This window comes from Dermacentor variabilis, chromosome 11, assembly GCF_050947875.1.
Source record: "Dermacentor variabilis isolate Ectoservices chromosome 11, ASM5094787v1, whole genome shotgun sequence".
NCBI classification, from domain to species: domain Eukaryota; kingdom Metazoa; phylum Arthropoda; class Arachnida; order Ixodida; family Ixodidae; genus Dermacentor; species Dermacentor variabilis.
Genome location: NC_134578.1, coordinates 90,658,448 through 90,677,932, shown reverse-complemented (window position 1 = coordinate 90,677,932; position 19,485 = coordinate 90,658,448). Strand labels below are relative to the sequence as shown.

General features: G+C 47.0%; 1 protein-coding gene across 1 annotated transcript in view; it reads left to right on the top strand.

Annotated features, from left to right (window-relative positions):
• LOC142563375 (uncharacterized) overlaps positions 1-19,086 on the top strand; it is a 74,874-nt gene extending 55,788 nt beyond the window's left edge. The window contains exons 6-7 of the mRNA XM_075673935.1: positions 17,287-17,415; positions 18,940-19,086. Coding sequence (XP_075530050.1) covers positions 17,287-17,415; positions 18,940-19,086 — 276 coding nt within the window. The remainder of the gene's footprint in view (positions 1-17,286; positions 17,416-18,939) is intronic.
• Positions 19,087-19,485: the final 399 nt, after the last annotated feature.

Genomic DNA, 19,485 nt, shown 5'->3' with positions numbered 1-19,485 from the left:
TCTATCCAATACCGCGAATCGATGACGTCATTGATTGCTTACACGCTGCTTCTTACTTCTCAACACTTGATTTGCGATCGGGGTACTGGCAAATACCTATGGACCCTGCCGACAAGGAAAAGATCGCTTTCGTGACTCCAGATGGCCTATTCGAATTTAATGTTGTGCCTTTTGTCCTTTGCAATGCTCCTGCCACCTTTGAAAGATTCATGGACACAGTACTGCGTGGTCTAAAGTGGGAGATATGCATGTGTTACCTCGATGATGTTGTAATCTTTGGCCGCACGTTTGAAGAACATAACGAACGCCTCAGCCTCGCTCTCGACTGCATTGAGAAAGCTGGGCTGGTCCTAAACTCAAAAAAGTGTCGGTTCGGCGAACGTCAAACACTGGTCCTGGGACACTTAGTCGACGAGGATGGCGTCAGACCCTATGCTCGTAAGATTGAAGCAGTGAGCTCCTTCAAGCCACCGCAGTCAGCACGAGAACTCCGCTCATTCATTGGCCAATGTTCGTATTTTCGTCGTTTTCTTCCCTGGTTTGCCGACATCGTTTACCCGTTGACAAGTATTTTGCGACAAAATGCATCCTTCAATTGGACACCAGAGTGTGACGCATCATTCTCTCAACTGATGTTTATACTAACGTCAGCACTCCTCTTGCGTCACTTCGATCCATCTTGCCCGACTGAAGTTCACACTGATGCGAGTGGAATCGGGATAGGAGCGGTGCTTGTACAACGTCACAGTGGCGCAGAACATGTTGTCGCATATGCCAGGCGTTGTCTGAGCAAATATGAACGCAATTATGCGGTTACGGAACAGGAATGCCTGGCAGCCGTTTTCGCCGTACAAAAGTTTCGATGTTATCTTTACGGTAGACCATTCAAGATTATCAACGACCATCATTCTTTATGCTGGCTGGTCGGTTTGCGTGATCCCTCTGGTCGCCTCGCAAGTTAGGCGCTGTGCCTCCAGGAATACGACTTTGTGGTATCGTACAAGAGTGGCCGTCGTCACGCTGACGCAGACTGCCTCTCTTGCGACTACCGACTGCGATGCTGAGAATTTTGACGACTGTCTCGCTGCTGTTACTCCTACGTTCCCTTACGCGGCAGACTTTCAGCGAGAACAACGGGATGATGTTACCCTTGATCCGCTTTTTGTCGCCGCCCGTACTTCTAAAGGCAGCGGTCGCTTTACGGTCCGTGATAAAGTGCTGTACAAAACTAATTACTCCGGGCATAGAGCGCGTTTTCTGCTTCTTGTCCCCGAGAGTCTCCGCTCCGACGTTCTACGCGTCATGCATGACGATGTGATATCCGGCCATTTCGGCTTCGTACGAACGCTGCACCGCACGCAGGAGCGCTTTTACTGGCCCAAGATGTACGAAACAACCAAGCGCTATGTCGCTAGTTGTGAAACGTGCCAACGTCACAAGCGACCGACCACCGCAGCCCCGGGTCCCCTTCGGCCATTGACACCGCCCAGTACGCCGTTCGAGCAAGTAGGCATTGACCTTTTGGGTCCATTCCCGTCATCTAACAACAGGAACCGCTGGATAATTGTCTGCGTAGACCATCTTACACGGTATGCAGAAACTGCAGCCATACCGTCTTCCACCGCTGCTTGCGTGGCGGCCTTCCTGCTCCGTTCCGTGGTCCTTCGTCATGGCCCACCACGTGTCATCATCAGCGGCCGTGGTCGCCAGTTCACGGCTGATGCCATTGAAGAGTTACTTCGTTTGTGCACTTCACAGTTCCGTCATTCCACGCCGTATCATCCACAGACCAATGGCCTCGTTGAAAGGACAAACAGAACGCTGACTAACATGCTTGCTATGTACGTCTCCTCCAATCATAAGAAGTGGGATGACGTGCTGCACTTCATCACTTACGCATACAACACGGGGAAACACGAAACCACGAACTATCGCCCATTTCATCTCCTGTATGCAAGGTTACCGCGAAGCCCTCTGGACACTTTCTTACCCTTCGTTCTGCACAGTGATGATTCTGTATCGAAAACTTTGTGTCTCGCCGAAGAAGCGCGTCGAATAGCTCGTCTTCATACTCTGGCCTCGCAAAGTCATTCGAAAGAGCGATACAACGACCGTCACGTACAAGTATCGCTGCAAAAAGGTGACTTATTCCTCCTTTGGACACCGCAACGCAAGCGTGGATTGCGCCAAAAGTTCTTGTCACAATATTCAGGCCCATTTGTAGTTGTGGACCGCCTGAGCGAACTCATTTACGTCATAGCTCGCCTCCCGTGCAATGGTTGACGATCAAGTAGAACTCAGCTAACTCATATTGCTCGCCTGAAGCCTTTCTACCCTGCTTGTACATCCTGACTCGCCCCACGAGCTTCGTCTGCTTGCGGGGAAATGTAACAGATACGAAAGGCACGGACAAGAAGAGAAGAAAGAGAGGACGAAGAAAACGAGGAGTTAGAGAGGCCGGGCTGCGCTACGATCACGCTACCATCATCGTCCACTTCTCCTGTAAATAAAACCATTTCTTCGCAACTCCTCGTAACAATATTGCACACAGAACACAAGGCACCCACCACCATGACATTTTATTTTTGACAACTGCAACACAAAATGCCGGACTGATATACTTCCTAAAGGGGTTTAATTTTATTTTTTCATCGCAGAACCGCAAGCACAGGTTGCGTCGCGCGTATAACGCAGCCACGTACTGTGGCCGCGCTCCTTTTCCTCTAACAATGTGGCCCCCGGCGGCTTCACGCGCTCCCGTAGGTGGCGGATTGGACTGTCACTCCAGAAGTTTAAATACGCACCCTCTTTTCATAGAAACGACGGCGTGATTGTTAACATATTGTTGGCTTGGATATGTTTGGCACGAGGCCCAAGACCCTGTCTTCTAACACGTTCTTATGTTTGCGTTCGCGTCTCTGTCTTGAAGGGACTCACACCGTAACATGCTACAATGGTGCTTGAGTTGGGCGTAAGTAAGGCGAAAAACGCGGTTCTAAAATGTCTGTTCACTAACTTGTGCAGTAAACCCATGTTTATAGTATTCGCGCAGTATAGTAGTAGTATAGTAAGAGTCACGAGTATGGCATCAGTAACCGCAAGCGCCACGTTATGGTCGTAACTTGTCGGGACAGCGTAGATGTAATCCACAGACCCTGCCACTAAGGAATACGTGGCTAGGCATGGCTGATGAATAATTGCGAAGATTGGTTTTCAGTAAAGGTTTGTTACCAAGAACGGTGGGAGCTTATACTGCCGCAAAGTACGGATGCTGGGCGGTGACTCCAATCATTTACTGGGCACATCACACATCTACACTGGAATTCAACTGGTTTCGCCAACTCTTGCTTATATTCTCTCGCCTCTAAACTGCGACTTCGCCTGCCACCCAGGCCCCAGCTTTTCCTCTTTGTCCCCCGCTTCTTTCCCAGTCTGCTGAGACGTGCTTCCACTGAGGCTTGCTCCTCCTTTTTCTCAATAAATAAAGGCATTCATCCATGCATGCCTAAGTTACTGCAGAAAATAGCGTGTCTTTATCTCCATAACCACACTGTCTCTCACCTGGACTCTCCCATCGCAAAACAAAGTTGCTGTGTTCCAAATGGCTGGGCGTCACATATACAATTTTCTAGGAATGGCCAGTAGCACGGCGGGCAATTTTCGGTGGGTGACGAGACATCATATAGAACACCTTCTCTGCCATATCCACACTCAGTGCTCTGCTTCGTGAGCTACTATTAGCCGCTACGACGATGTACGAAATGAAAGAAACCTAGCTGGGCTGGTCGCGCGCTGCTCTTTTTGGATTCGTGATGCGTCGATTTACTATATATATATATATATATATATATATATATATATATATATATATATATATATTTCTTATCTAAGCCTAAATGACAGCGATATAGGCGAGGTGAGTTACGGCAGCTCGTTGGCTTGGACTAACGACGCTCTTCACGCAGCACTTTCGTCTTATGCGTGTTTGCGAACGGGAATGAAGACAGGAGGGTAACACGCCTTCCTGAAATGAAACATTCGGAATAACCCTTTGTTTGGCGGTTGGACATATGTCGAGGGTGCCCAATACGAACAATCTGCGAGTCTGTATCACCTTGCAAAGGGGAACTCAGATGAAACGTTGTCAAACGGATAGGCTTTTAATTATCATGAGTAGATCTTTATTGAAATTCCTTACCATGAAGTGAAAGCCGACTAATAAGCATTTAAATTGTCTGTGTTATTAAAACATCCTGTTAGTAAAAGGTTTCTGTGCTTTACAGCCCCCTAAATTAAAACGTAAGTTATGGAAAATAAATTGGTGCGGTAAATGTGTAAACGCATACGCAAGCAAAGGCCTAGTCCAATTCCCAGTATTCTCTCAATAAAGATGGAGCACCTCTATACTCTCACGTTGTAGTAATGTCAAGAACAAAACACTTCCAAAAGAGTCAGTCACGAATGTTACTCATTATAAGATGAGCTTGCGCTGGAAAAGAAAATAACACTCAAAGATACCGATGGCTGCGCGCAAAGTTCTTCCTCTGATTCTGATCTACGGATCAAGGCGTCGGTTCGTCAGATTGGAATGCTCGTACATCGCAGCGCAATCTCGGGTCGGGAAATGTGATGGAGAATGCACGCCAGTATACGCTTCACGCGCGCAATCTGATAAGATAGCGCTCATTCGCTATTGAATCCGTGCCAACATACTGGATATTAGAAACACATGCAGGCGCATCTTGAGCTGATAACTTTGGAACTGTGGTTAGACGCTAAAAGAAGCTCCCCCCCCCCCCCTTAAAAGAAAGAATACAGTTGCTTTCAATATTAGCTCAAACATAGTGCTGGTGGTATAAAAAGAGCCCCCAACACTGCACAGCGGCGCCGATTGACATACAGGAAACTCAAGAGCCAACCACTTTACAATTACTGGTATTTATCAAACCAGCATATCGTGGTTTAATGTAGCCCTGTATTCCAGGGGCCAGTTCTACCACGGGTACTGTGTCGGAGCTCATATTTCATGTCAGCATTATTTTCACAAAATCAAAGCATTTTTTCTTTAGATCTTAACATTAGACAGCCAAAATACATGCAGCGACACCCTCACCCTAATATTTCAGTACTTTTCGTTCTAACGTACATATCCGTGCTGATCCATATGTTACAAAGTGCCGAAAATGTACCCAATGCTTTCCTCCAGGAAGCTGTTTTTATTCCTTATGATGCCAGGAATCCGAGTCTGATGCCACCAACGCTCAGAAACCTAATCGTGAGCGCGCACAATGTTCTCGCACACCTTGTGGGATGTACCGTAGCGCTGAGGTGCTTCTTGTATAATGTATGAGAATCGGTTGTAAAGACAGACGTGCAAGGTTGGGTCATGTGCTTAAGCTCATGAAGTTGATTTGTGCCAAGATAACATGTCCAAACTTTCACACTTACTTTATAAGAAGTCTACAGCACCATCAATATGCCGGCTGCTTTTAACTGCACGAAACAAAACTATTCGAACGATGCAAACAATGTTAACATCATTTTATCATCAAGTGTTCAGATTGGTAACCTCTAGATGCGGAGTAAGTTGAGAAGTTGTTTGCGTAATTAACAAAGCTACGTTAATTAAATTTTCAGTAATTGTTCTTACGTGGTTAAAGAAAATGAGCAGTTTGGAGCCCGTCCTCGAGATTAAGCAGCCAAGCGAACAAATTTCGACTAAATGTGTTTCTGTAAGAGCAATGCGAACAAAAATTTTCCAAGTAAGCACTCTTGGAAGACTTAACTGACGCAGAAAAAGAACATCTGTAAAGTCAAAGAAAGAACAGCACTTCACGACGGGACGCACACAGGGGGAACCACACACAAACTGCGCTAACATTAAGCGCTGTTCTTTATGTGATAATGAAGCAACTAGCCCGTCAGTCATTCCTTCCAAACCTGTAAAGTCAACCTGACCACATCTAGCCTTTTGTGATGCTGTTATCAATAGTATGGCCCTGTGAACATGTTCCCCATGGTCACGTAGTCGCGTTCCATTTTTATTCACGCTGCTTTGTCGAAGGCAAGCATTTTAAAGTTTTAGTGTCAATACGGCAGTGAACGTGTGCCGCCGAAAGCTTGCTTGGTCACAGAAGCGATGCATGACGGAATGATGGTGCAGATTTAGCGTGTCGTCGGCATCAAGACAGTGCACTGCCGCCGAGGGAAGGAAGATAACGAAAGTGAACAGCTTGGTAGCTGCTCAGGCAGCCGTGCCGATGGTGGCGGTGCCATCATGACAAAATCTGCGGCGGCGATATTGACGGCTGAGGCGATTTTTTTCTTTTATTACTTTTTTTTACAGCGAAGTCGTTAAGAGTATGCTTTAACTCGGGTCCAACTCCGACGTGGCCTATTCACATAAATGTAAAACGCCGAAACGATTTTCTGAGATAACCCTGGGCCGATTTTAATAAAATTTGCTGGATTCCGGAGAGAAAGGTAAATTCTAGTGACTATTAGAAGCGGAATTTCTATTTAGGGCTTGAATTCTGGTAAAAGATTTTCAAAAATTCGAAAGTGCGAATAATACAGAAGCACGAAGTTTACAAATTAATAACTCCGCATCCAGAACTGATATCGCGGTTATGTAAACAGAATCCTTTAGACAATTCAAAGCGGACAAATCCAATATGCCGATTTATATCTTACGTGAAGTCGTTACGTTGTGAACAAGGGTTGTGGAAAAGCTGTATTTCCACATTACTAAATTTTTTTAGATTCATGCGTAATATATCAATTTTGTCCGCTTTAGATGTACTGTTAGATGCAATGTACAGAATTGTGATATCAGTTTTGATTGCCGAAAGACAGAGTTGTAAACGTGGTTTCGTTTTCTGAAAATTTGTTATTTTTGCCAATTTTATATAAACAAATGATCACCAAAATAAAGAATTCTAAACCAACAGTCACTAGATTTTAAGTATTTCTTTTAAGTGCAACAAACCTTGTAAAATTTGATGCAGTGGTTGTGGAGAAAACCGAATTCTCCTTTTACATGTATTTATATAGGACCACCAGAGCTAAAGGTTCCTCTTAAGGGCTACTTTCCCCACTATCGCGTCCGCGTATAGAACAATATCCCGAAGATAGCGTAATACCGGCCTGACCCGCAGCAGAGGTGCAGCAAGCGTTGAGCTCTCCCCATACGTGGGCTGATCCCGAATGTAACGCCATGCCAGGCCGACCAGCGGCGGAGGTGAAGCACGCATTAAGCACTCCCCATACGTGGGCTGATCCCGGAGACAGTGCTACGCGGTGCCGACATACGGCGGAGGTGCAGTTCGCCATTAAGGGGCCCACATACACGGCTTTGCTGGTCATCTTTCTTCACAGAGTGGGAGGGCACTGATATTTTTTACTTATCAAACATCAGGTCATCGACGGCGAAACCAGGGACACCAAAGCCGTCCTCGGGCTCCACGTAGAAAGCGCCTTCGACAAAGTTACGCACTCTGCCATCCTCGCGCAGGTATCGCATCTAAACCTAGGCGAGAGGTCGTACGAATATTGAAAGGCTTCCTCACCGGCAGATGGCGCAGCTCAGACCCGGCGACCTGAAGACGGACGAGAAGACATTAGGGAGCCAGGGCACTTCCCAAGGCTCCGTCATCTCACCCATGCTATTTAATCTTGTTATGATTCAAGTTGCCAAAAGACTATGCCAGCTTGAAGGACTGAAGCACACGATATACGCGGACGACATTACGCTGTGGGTGGACGGGGGCAGTGATGCCCGCACAAAATCCACGCCACAGACGGCAGTCGACACAATCGAAGAAAGCTTGGAAGGTACGGGACTGCGTTGCTCTCCAAGTAAGTTGGAGCTCCTGCTTTACCAACCGATCAAAACGCACAGAATCAAGAAGCAAAGGAAACACGAAAAGATCAAGATCCGCACCAGGGATGGTAGCACAATACCGACGGTCAGCAAGATCCGAGTGCTGGGCATGACGATCGAAGTGCTCGGCAGGAACAAAGACACCATCACCCGCATCGTGGGTAAGGCGTCCAATGCCAGCAGACTGCTCAAGCGCGTTACCACCAAGAAGGGAGTCATGAAGGAGGAAAACTTCATCAGGCTTATACACTCCTTCGTACTCTGCCAGTGTACGTGGCAGCCTTCCACAAGTGGGTGAAAAGCGAAAAGAACAAGCTAGACATTCTAATCCGGAGGGCTTACAAGACACCCCTCGGTCTACCTGAAACTACCAACACGAAACGACTCCTCCAGCTGGGCATACACAACACGCTCGACGAGATCATCGAAGCGCAAAGAGCCGCTCAGTTGGAAAGATTGTCATCAACAAAGGCCGGCAGAAAGATCCTGTGCAGTCTAGGCATCGGTTATCACGAACAGCAGGGACCAAAATGCCCCGTCCCCGACCACGTACGATGAAACGTGCGGGTTGACCCCTTGCCGAAGAACATGCACCCGGAATTCAACGAAGGCAGAAGACGCGCTATAGCCAATGCACTGACGGACCTGCACGCGGAAGACACCGGTGCCAGATACGTGGATGCAGCCGAATAGGCCGGCCGCAACTGCTTCGCGATCGCGGTGGTCGACTCCGTGCGGGCGACTGCCAGCACATTGAGCAAGCAAGTGGAGGAAGCAGAAGAAATAGCCATCGCCCTGGCCATCGTAGCCCGAGAATGCCACATGATCCTCAGCGACCCCAGACAGGCGGTGAGGAACTACGCCAAAGGAAGAATTGCCCCAACGTCGGCACGCGTCCTGCTCCGACAGGCATACCGCGACAAGAGGACTCGAATCAAGTGGTTCCTGGAGCACGCAGGACAAGCGTCGGAGAAGCATGCCCATCGCAACGAAACCGCACACGCCCGAGCGCGAGGATTAACCGACCGCGCCCAAGGCAATGGCTGCCCGCTGTGTTTCAGCGCCAAAGACCGGATGACCACCTATGACGAACTGACCAAGGCTTTCGGCTGGCCCGTAGACTTCTCCCGCCGCCCTGCAAAGGGCTCGACAGGTCGCAGACCGTGCTGTTCAGGTAACTACAAACGAGAACACTTCCAAGCCCGGCGCTATTGCATAGGATGTACCCAGAATCGCACCCCCATGACAAGTGCAGAGCGTGCTGCAGGGAGAAGGCCACATTCGAGCACATGCTATGGGATTGCTCCAAACATCCAAGCCAAGCTAACTCAGGACATATACCACCGCAGCTTGAGGAAGCAACGTGGAGCGAAGACCAAGAAAAACAACTACAGGCCGTCCAGCAGGTCATCGAGGCGATGGCAAGGCAGGAGCCTGGAGAGCCGGCAACGGCGAGCGGGGATCCTCGCAGAGCACCCGCTGCAAGAGTTGGCAGTCGTAGCTGTAGGGAGGACCTTGTGGCGACAGGACTACGCGAGCAGGATTTATTTACATATTAACATATTAAGCAAGATACATTGGCAGTTTAGCGCGACTCCCATATGGAGCCCGCAAGACTATCATACAGCAAACAGCTTACGAGCACACAGCTCACTAGTACATTTCTAGCATGACAACGAGCACTCAGCTCCCGACGACGAGCACGCTCTAGCGCCGGTAAACGCTGCTTATAAGCTCTCCGCTCGACGTCATAGTTCGACGTCATCGACGTCACCGTTCGATGTCCCCGTGGACCAGCCCTTCTGGCGGAGGGCTCACAAACACGTGCCGCACACACGCACAGGGGAAAAGGTTCCGGAGCCGACGTCAGAGGACTTCGTAGAACTCTGCTTTGTCTCGGGTGGCGCAGCCGAGTACCACATTCCTGAGTTGACCGCGCGCCACGTGGCTGCTGGTCATCCACAGTTCTCTGAAGTGCGCCCCGTCTGGTGGGATTGGAACACGTGCTGCGGGCTGAAAGCTGGCACGTCGCGTTGCCACCCCGTACGGCCATTCCTAACACCGCCACGATGACGACGTAGGCCACGTCCGAAGCGCGCCTTCGCGCTTTACTGCAGGCTCAATAAACGTTTTCCCAATCTAATCCAATTACTTATCCGCGTTTGTCCTGCATGCGTGTGCGATAGAAACAAGACGCAGGTATGCATAGAAAATCTGAGGTGGCGGCGGCAGGTCGTAGCGCAGAAGTTAGCATGCCCAGCCCCTCCACGTACTTACATCTGCATTGACATGGGTTCGTGGTAGTGATAGCGACCACAGCTCAACTTTTTCTGCGCGCGCTAGCCATTGTGAAACTAAGGATGTAGTTAGCATGCCCAGCCACTTAATGCAAATTGCAGCAGTTACGAGTGGTGGAACCCCGCTGGGGCTGATTGTGAAGAAAGCTTCCTTTCTCTGCCCACTCTCGCGATGGTGAAGCTAAAATGAGGAGGAGGCCTGACGGACGCAACGTTGATGGCCACCATAACAGAATGGATGGACGACCTGCGGAAAGGACGAACCACACCAAGTTTTCAGCACTTGGCCTAGAGTAAAGCGCTACAATGGCTAGTATGGCCTCACGGAGATGATAGACCAAACTGCTTCTCACTGCTAACACTGGACTGATACTAAGAAAATACTCCGTTCGCAGACACCACGCTACACTGAAATTAGCAAAACAATATCAGTTTATAAACTGATAGTGTCAATTATCTGGTGTCCTTATTGTGCGTGTGAATGGCATAATGGTCCTCGCAATGAAATGGTAGTATATGTTTTTGCAAAATGCAAACAAAATGCGTTGAAGTGATCGGACAGCGATCTACCAGCAGAGAAGACCAACCCGCAAATTAAAAATAATTGCTGGTTTCAGATCTTCCAATGTGCTTTGCACTCAGCTACTATCTGTAATATGTTTTTTTTTCTTTTTGTGCTCTTATGAAGAGAAAAACTCCACATTACTACAATATCAACAACAGTACACAAAATAGACTGGCTTTGAAGCTGTGACCACGCACCGCACTTTTGTACATTCAGCACATGTAGTATTGGGGCAACGCGTTTGAGAAAAATGATTAGGTTTTCGGTGAAAGCACTGTGACAGGTGGGAAGAAATCGTTGTCATGCCCGGTCGAAATAATACCATCTGAAATCTTATTTACCTAACATATTTTTTGAGAAATCACTATAACCCTTTATACGTTTGCTTCGTATGAGTTATGTACTAGCTTTCCTCGTCAATCTCAAAAATGTATTGTCTTTGTGGGAGAAGGCTTTCGTGAAAAACGGCCCAACATAACAGTAAAACATCCGGCATGGTTTCTATTCAGATGATTGACGAAATTCTGCACTGAGAACGTGTCGACTAGCGTGAGATTGAAAGTTAAATTATGATCGTTGTAAGCTTGTGTTGAGTCTAGCACGAGCGAGTAGTGTTAGCGATGTCATTGGTGTGAAAATGTTCAGCTCGGTCTGCGATTTGTTTTTGTGGATCTCCACATTGAACGTCGCAGTCGTCACGATGAGAGCACTCCCATGACATCATTAGCTCAGTGGGCTGGGAAGGCTCGAGTGGTAGCTCACCTTGAGGGATATAGGTAACAATTATTGATGTACGTACTTTGCGATGATGAAAAATATGCAGAAACACCACTGGTGTTGCCTAACTATTCGTAAACAGGCCCCCAAATTTCAATTGGCCCACCCCAAACATAAAGTAGGCCCACCCCCAAATTTCAAGTTGGCAAACCCTCAAATTTAAATTGGCCCACCCTCAAATTTAAAGTCGGCCACGCCCGATTTTCTTTTTGCCCAGTCTTAAACTTCAAGTTGGCTCAACCTCGAATTTCAATTGGTCCACCCCTAATTTTCAAGTTGGTCCACAGACGAATTTCCATAAATCGTCCTCCAAATTTCGAGCCGACGCACCCCAAAATTTAGGTTGGCCCACCCCTATATCACCCCCAAATTCAAATTGGCCGACCCCGAGATTGCTCCCACATTTAGGTAGGACCAATCCCATATCACCCCCAAATACAGATTGGCCCGCCTCCACAACACCACCAAATTTACATTGGCCCACTCCAATACCACCCGAAAATCTAGGTTGGCCCATCCCCATATCAGCCCCAAACTAACGCTGGCCCACCCCTCGATCACCTCAAATTTAGGATGGCCCACCGCAAATCGCCCACCAACTAAGGTTAGTCCACCCATATTTTACCCTCCAATTCAGCTTGGCCCAGCCGCGCATCACCCCCACGGTTAGGTTAGCCCGTCCCCATGTCAGCCCCAAATTTAGGTTGGCCCACCCCCATATCATCCCCAAACCCAGGTTCGCCCACCCCCACATCAGCCCCAAACTTAGCCTAGCCCACCCCTCTATCACCTCAAATTTAGGATGGCCCACCGCAAATCACTCCCACATTTAGGTTAGCCCACTCCCGTATCACCTCCGATTCAGCTTCGCCCAGCTCCATATCAGCCCCATGGTTAGGGTGGCCCACCCCCCATATCCCTCCCAAATTTAGGTTCTCCCACCCCCGTATCCTCTCCAAATCCAGGATGGCCCACCCCCCATATTCCCCCAAACTTAGGCTTACCCATCCCTATATCACCTCAAATTTAGGTTTAGCCACCCCCATATCAGCCTCACATTCAGCTTGACTCACTACCATTTCACCCCAAATTTAGGCTGGGCCACTCCCATATCACTACCACATTCAACTTGACCAATCCCTGTATCACGGCCAAATTTATGCTGACGCCACTTCCAATTTCAAGTTGGCCGCCCCACCCCTTTTTATAAAGACCTACGTATTCATATGGGAAATGCGTCAAGTTTTTTGGCGTTACAGACACGATTTCGCACGATGTTGCTACCAGATCATTGGGGCACTCACCAAAGAATGCTTCGCATTAAAAGCAACTGCACCGAACGAGCGACGCCATATTTTGATCCTAAATACTGACGGCTAGCCAAGCTAGCTTCTCTGTAGAGCGACCGGGGCAGACACAGCAAGGGACATTTATTCAAATTGTTTTTTTACGGCCACACCTACGGATTCATACCACTTGGCTGTAGGGAACACATTACCAGTAGCTATTAATCCACACGCTGCACATCTTCTCCTATTTGGTGCATGTCTTAATTGGATAAATCTTTATAAATAATTAACGTTCAGGCAGCGACTCAGCTTAGCAGACACTTTGTTCCGCACGAATGTTGCATAGGAATGGCACTGGCCACCGGGTGGCATTGTGGCCCAGGTGGACCTCATTCGCTCGGAGTATGTGCCATTAAGGACAGGGGAAAGTCGAAGAAAACGCACCTTCCAGAAGGACGCAATAAGAATGGCCATTTTGTTCTCCCAGGTTCCACGCTACAAAGCACGAAAGTTTTTTTTTTTTTTTTTTGCATAGCACAAAGCTTTGTGCAAGCTTCTAGTTATGATGTGCAATGAATAAATAAATGCGATGACTTAACAAATGAACACGACATTGCTGTGTTTTAGGAAGGAAAAATAGAAAACATAATATTTCAAGAGAACGACTGAAAAACCAGAACCGAAAGCAAATCATGAGTTTTTTGTTTCTTCCATCTGGTGGCAGACTATAAAACTAAGTCCTATGCGGCTGTAAAAAAAAAACTGCGCCGCTGAAAAACCAGAACCGAAAGCAAATGTTGGGTTTCGTGTTTCTGCCATCTAGTGAGAGACTACAAAACTACGCCCTATGCGGAAAAAAAAAAGTCCGAAGCGAGAATCGAACCGCGGGCACCGCGAAGCGTGACAAAAGGTGCGCGCAATTCTACCGCTCGTCCACGGCTTCCAAGGGTTTGCGCTGTGGTACGAACATCTTTTTATAGATACCGCGTGAATTTTTACGACAGTGTTACAAAAAACGCTTTTGGGAACAGTGTTGCGCCATGTGTGGAGCGTCGAGATAGGCATCAATCGAAAGCTGAGTCTCCGGACTACATACGCTGCACTGCGTATTACGATAGACGTCGTAGGTTAATTACAGGCGCCGTTCGTGCCTCGAAAATCGAGTACAAATTTTCGTCGTTTCCATAGGCTTCCATTGCTAAACCTTTAACCGCTGTGGGAACAAAATTCTTACGTGCCATAACGTGATCACTGCATTTGGATCGTGTGGATTGTCTTCCAGAACACGTCTGTCGCCTGCGTTTTTGGATAATCGACCTGCAGCTTTTGTTATGCGCGAAAAACCCGCTCGTTCCATTGAAAACGCGCTAGCTTCGTGCCGGGGCCGCTTGGGGCGCTAGTTGGTACGTGTCCAGGAAAGCTGGATATGTTCGCGGGCTTCTTTCACGCTTGGAAAAACACTCTTATGTAGCATGTATTGAGCAACATAAAGCTCTATCGGGAGTTTTTCATGTCGCTCTACAATTTTCTCATTCACACTTTTCAACTAATTAATATATTTGAGAAGTTAAATAAATAATTTGGACTAATTATGTAGCTAGGTACAATGAAAAAAAATCTGAGTATCTCCAAGCACGACGGCAGACAACATTATCTTTGTTCTGTCCACCTACATGCGTTCGCATATTTTTTAACTCTGGCTGAAGTTAGCCGGGAAACCGTGTATATCCAGATACATGTAAAACGCAGAAATGAAAATATTCAATAATTTTTTTGCACACAAGAAGACTGCAGCATCGGAAAGCTAGCTACTGAAGGAAGCGGAAATATTTGAGAACTCTAGTTTTATTAACTTCGCGATAATAGGTTGCTATAAAAAACATAGGGAGATCAAAGTTCTTTGATTTGCGACGTCAGTGTGACGTCACAAATGTCAAAGTAGATTTTCTTATTTGGGCCGCGTTGGCTTGTAAAGTTGGTTCTCGAAACATTACACACTAAATCGCTGGCTGTGTCCGAATACAGCGTAGCGATTTCTACTAATAAACACTAAACTAGGCCCGAATACATGCCGTGAAGATCCACAACCTCGCAGCAAGGTCACGTGGGAGCCTCCAGGCAGCATCGGCACCCGTCTTTCCGTATTGCACCTTTTATGTCACACCAAGTCTTTTCTCGCAGCTAGGGTGGCAATTTTTGTGTTGTAGAAAGACATTTTACTAATGTAGTCGTAATGAGTATTTCATTGTGCCCCTTTAGTTTGGTCCGCTGTAGATTCCCTAATAGGTGCTGTTGACAAGTATTGCAAGTTGTTATCTTTTACTGAATGAGAAAATTGAATACATGGTACTTGATGTTCGCTCTCTTTAATTTCGGGTTCTGCAACAATTATTGGGAATAAAATGACAGCCTAAATAATAAATACGCTTCCAGCAGTCACGATTATTTATCGTTTCTTGAAAGTCTAGAAACATCGGCAAATTTTGCGTATGCGTTCCTGAGGAAAATCATTTCTTTGTTACCACGTACTTTGACTGCAGCTCCTGGGCTAATACTTTCCCCTTATGACCAAGCGCACATGTCAAGCAGCGACGAAGAAGGCACCGCTAATATAATTTCGGGGAAAAAAATTGCAAAATAACAAAGTATTGTAACCTCCCGTGCCCAACAGAAATCGCTATAGGCTGTAAAGTTTATTTTCAACGAAGTGCAAATGAGGGCGTCAATTAACGACGCTACTGCCATATAATTTCAGCCACTCGCTTCAATAGGTCGACAGAATAAATTTTGCGTTTCCTAGTGCACTCTTCGCACGCATATGGATTTCCACCCTTTTCTCGCACATCATTCACATTCTGACCTGAATTATACTTTATGTTAATAATATGGCTTAAAAATGCTGTAGTGTCGTGTCGTGTGGCGGCTAAGAGCCAATTTCTATTCCAGACGTGGGGCGGGTCTTCTGCCGTAGACGAGAGCGAACGCGGTAATAAAACAGGCCGCAAAAGTGATATCGTTCTAGCGCGGCCGTGCCAGCATGACTAAAAGGTTCTCACTTTAACCAGGGCGTCAGTGATGACTTATCACTAAACGGCCGTAGCAAGCAGACCCATGGTACTTTCGAAGCGCGTGAGAACTTAGTCATAGAGCGAAGCTGTTTTCATGCGTCAGTTGCCCAGACTGGCATACGTCTTCGTATGATTTTTTTTTTTGCCATCACGTACCTTTGCTACTTTGGATTAACTTTTTCGCCAGAAACCAGTAGTGCGGGAATAAGCACATTCCAAATACAAACGGGTGTTGCCCGTGAGTATCAAATAGCCCATCACGTGAACGCGCCTCATGTAAAACCGCTCCGGGGACTTTGAGTTATTGGAAATAAACAACGAATTATATCCCCTCCGCCGTGCTTGGGTGTCGCACTGAACGCCTTGCTAATAAAGTTCTGCGCTACCTGGCGGCAACCTTTTCTTGAAGCGTGCGGGGTTGCGAAAACGGGCTGTCCGCACTGGCTCGGTTTCTTCCGATTTCGATTGCTGAACAGCGTTGTTTTCCGGGGAGCTAGCCGAAGACGGCAACATCGAGGGGCGAGCTGAAACCGTTGAGGGCGATCTGCGACGCCAAACTTGAAACACTGCAAATGCCGGGTACGACAGAACTATAAATGTACGTCGACGTTTCGCAGGCTTTCCTTATATTGGCAGCCTACCGCTGGAAACGAGATGACATGAAAATGGGCTAGCACCGCAGGGTGCCAGCCCACTTGTACATTCCAGCTTCCGACTCAAATTGATCTAGCCCTGTTATGCGATAGTTACGCTTCAGCCAAGGTGTGACAGTTAATCACAATTATCCGGTAATACATTTCGTTTTCGCGCATCCCTTATTCAAGCCTATTTCGCGATTGCCATATGTCGCAAAATTTAGAACGGGGAGTGTTTTCTTGGAATAAATATGAACCCCCTGCAGAAAACAAATTTCTTTCTTTTTTTTTCTGCCTGCTGGATCAGCACCCCCTAAAACGTGGGGCTTTTGATTTACTGGGATACGTAAGATTACGCAATGCCAGAAGTGAGATACTGTGAAATACCCAGAAAAATTTGTTAATTCAGGCACTGAAGTAGATTTCTCTAAATCAAGCCGATGCATCTGTGAGACGACAAGTGATGCACGAGGCGTCATGCATCAGAAGAACACCCGTGATTGATGCCTGACGCAAAAAGCTTAACAGCGTAAACAATTCCGAAATGGCACAAGTCGTTGAAAAAGAAAGGAAACGTAAAGGCATTTTTCCAGGTCAAGTGAGCATCAACAAGCGTCTCGCTATTACGGCATATCGGGAAGTTTAGCAGTGGTGCAGATACCTAATGTTCCCCCTTCGCGAATAATCGGTGTCGCGAGATTGTAGTTTTTCAGAATATGTATGATCCTTCTTTTGAGACGTTGTATCTGTTTTTCTTCTCTTGACATTTGCAGGTGGTGTGCGAGTCGGGTAATGTGGACTGGAAATTTGAACAGATGGAAAAGCAACTCTATGCGTACGCATTTAGCAAGTCACAGAGGCGCACACTCACATACGACACCAAGGAAACTCTAACTAATAAGGCAAGCAAAATTCAATGTATTTAAAAGACCGACCATGGCAAAATAGTTGTGCGGAATCCCGCAAGGTGAAGGAAAGTTCTGGAAAGGGAAAGCATCGCCATCTACCAGACTAGCATGAAGCTACGAAGAAAACCCGTACGCCCAGGTTTCTCACAAAGTAGGCTTCACAGATGAAGTAATCTTCGTTCAGGTTTGGTTGCATTCTCAGACAAGGACGAACTTCTGTTCATTAGTTGTTTCGCACTATCAGTTGTGTAGATGGCAAATCACCCTTTTCATTTCAAGGATGACTCATAGAAAATTGTGCTCTTTTTAGTTATGAGGAGTTTTCGAGCCATTTAGTATTGCGTTAACTGATAATAAAAAAAGGAAATAATGGGTGAAGGGATATTCGAGGTTTAAATACGAGTGTAATGGGTTTTTTTTTTCTTCGATTCGCATTTGATTCGCAAATTCACTAGTAGAAATTCGTGAGTCTTTTTTTTTATTTCTAATGCAAGGGCAAGAACCATGATTGGTGCCTAGGTAGAGAAAAATAGACGCAAGTGGGAACTGATTGGAATGATTGAGCTACAGGCGAGCCACCGTTATCGCCCAGGCACACGGGCTGCTGGGCGAAGACATGGTGGACTACTTTAAATGCACAGTTCAAACCAATATAATTACAATTCCATGCATTATTGCTGGGTACGATGTCGTTCTCTCAATATAGGCAAATTTTTTTTTCTAGAAAGTTACCTGCATAGAGCATTTAAGCATTTGAAATTTACAAACCCTTTCTATAAAACAACTTCCGTAATGCAGCAAAGCATTATAGACAGCTCCAAGCAGCAGCCCCCATAGTAATAACATCATTTAAGCTATTCAGCACGAGTTGCCTGTCACATAGGCACGCCCAGGAACAGGTTCAAGAAGTGGTGTGTCTGCGCCACGTCCTCTTCTGAGTAGCATTACATGCATTATTTTATTGTGTGGATCACCTATATTTTTTTATATAAAATGGACTCCACGCAGTCTCTTTATTTCGCATTCATTCACTGAGTATTTGTTCGGTATTCCATTCTACATACGAAGCTCTATTTGCTCCTATAGGGAATATAAGGACATTCCAGGCGAGAATCTGCCGTCGCCGTGGCCGGCGCCATAATGGTCCCTATAAAGTAGGTCCTGAAGTGCAATGATTTTTCGACGAGAACGTCCTGCCATGACGTGGTGCGCCAGAAGTCCAAATTACTGACGGAGGAACGGCTTTCACAGCTGAGCTTCCTCAAGCCATACTGCAGTACAGACAGACAAGTCACCGGAGGACCACTGCCAAGCACCCGCAAACAAAAGGCCTAACTAAACGTCTGAATAAGATGTTGGCTGGTAGCCATGTAGGTCGACGTCGAATACACGACGTCGGATGCCGTCCTTTCGCATGTAACCTTCGCTTACGAAACGGTGGTGTAAGAAACAACGCAGATCGCGCAGTAAATGCTGCTTTACGGGATGAACTAGACGACGACTCCCGACGTCACGCAGCCGCACGTCTTCGACGAACAGAACCTCGACGTCGCCGCCTATCTCGAGCGTTCCGAAAAAGCGCAACAGCTCGCCCACCTGCAGATCAACAACCAGCAGAGGACCAACAACCGACGCTACCATCTTCGACGACGCAATGTCGAGTAGCAGCCCGGTGACCGTGTTTTGGTTTAGCATCCAATACGCCGACGAGGACTGAACGAGAAGCATTTACGACGCTATTTTGGACCCTACACGATCATCCGGCGTATTGGTGCACTGGAATATGAGGTTGTGCCAGGCAGCATTTCACAATCACAGGTTTACAGTAGAAGGATCGACATTTGGGCGAGTTGGTACTGGTTGAACATCTTGAAGGGGCAGCGCAAAAAGACGATGACAGAGGGCAGGTACACACAGCGCTGTCCTGTGTGTTCCTGCCTTCTGTCATCGTCTTTTTGCGCTGCCCCTTCAAGATGTTCACAGGTTTACAGCCTAAAATTGCCTATGTTGTGTGCCTTAAGTCCTTCTATCAATGCTAACTCTAGGATATTTTCGTTTGTTGTT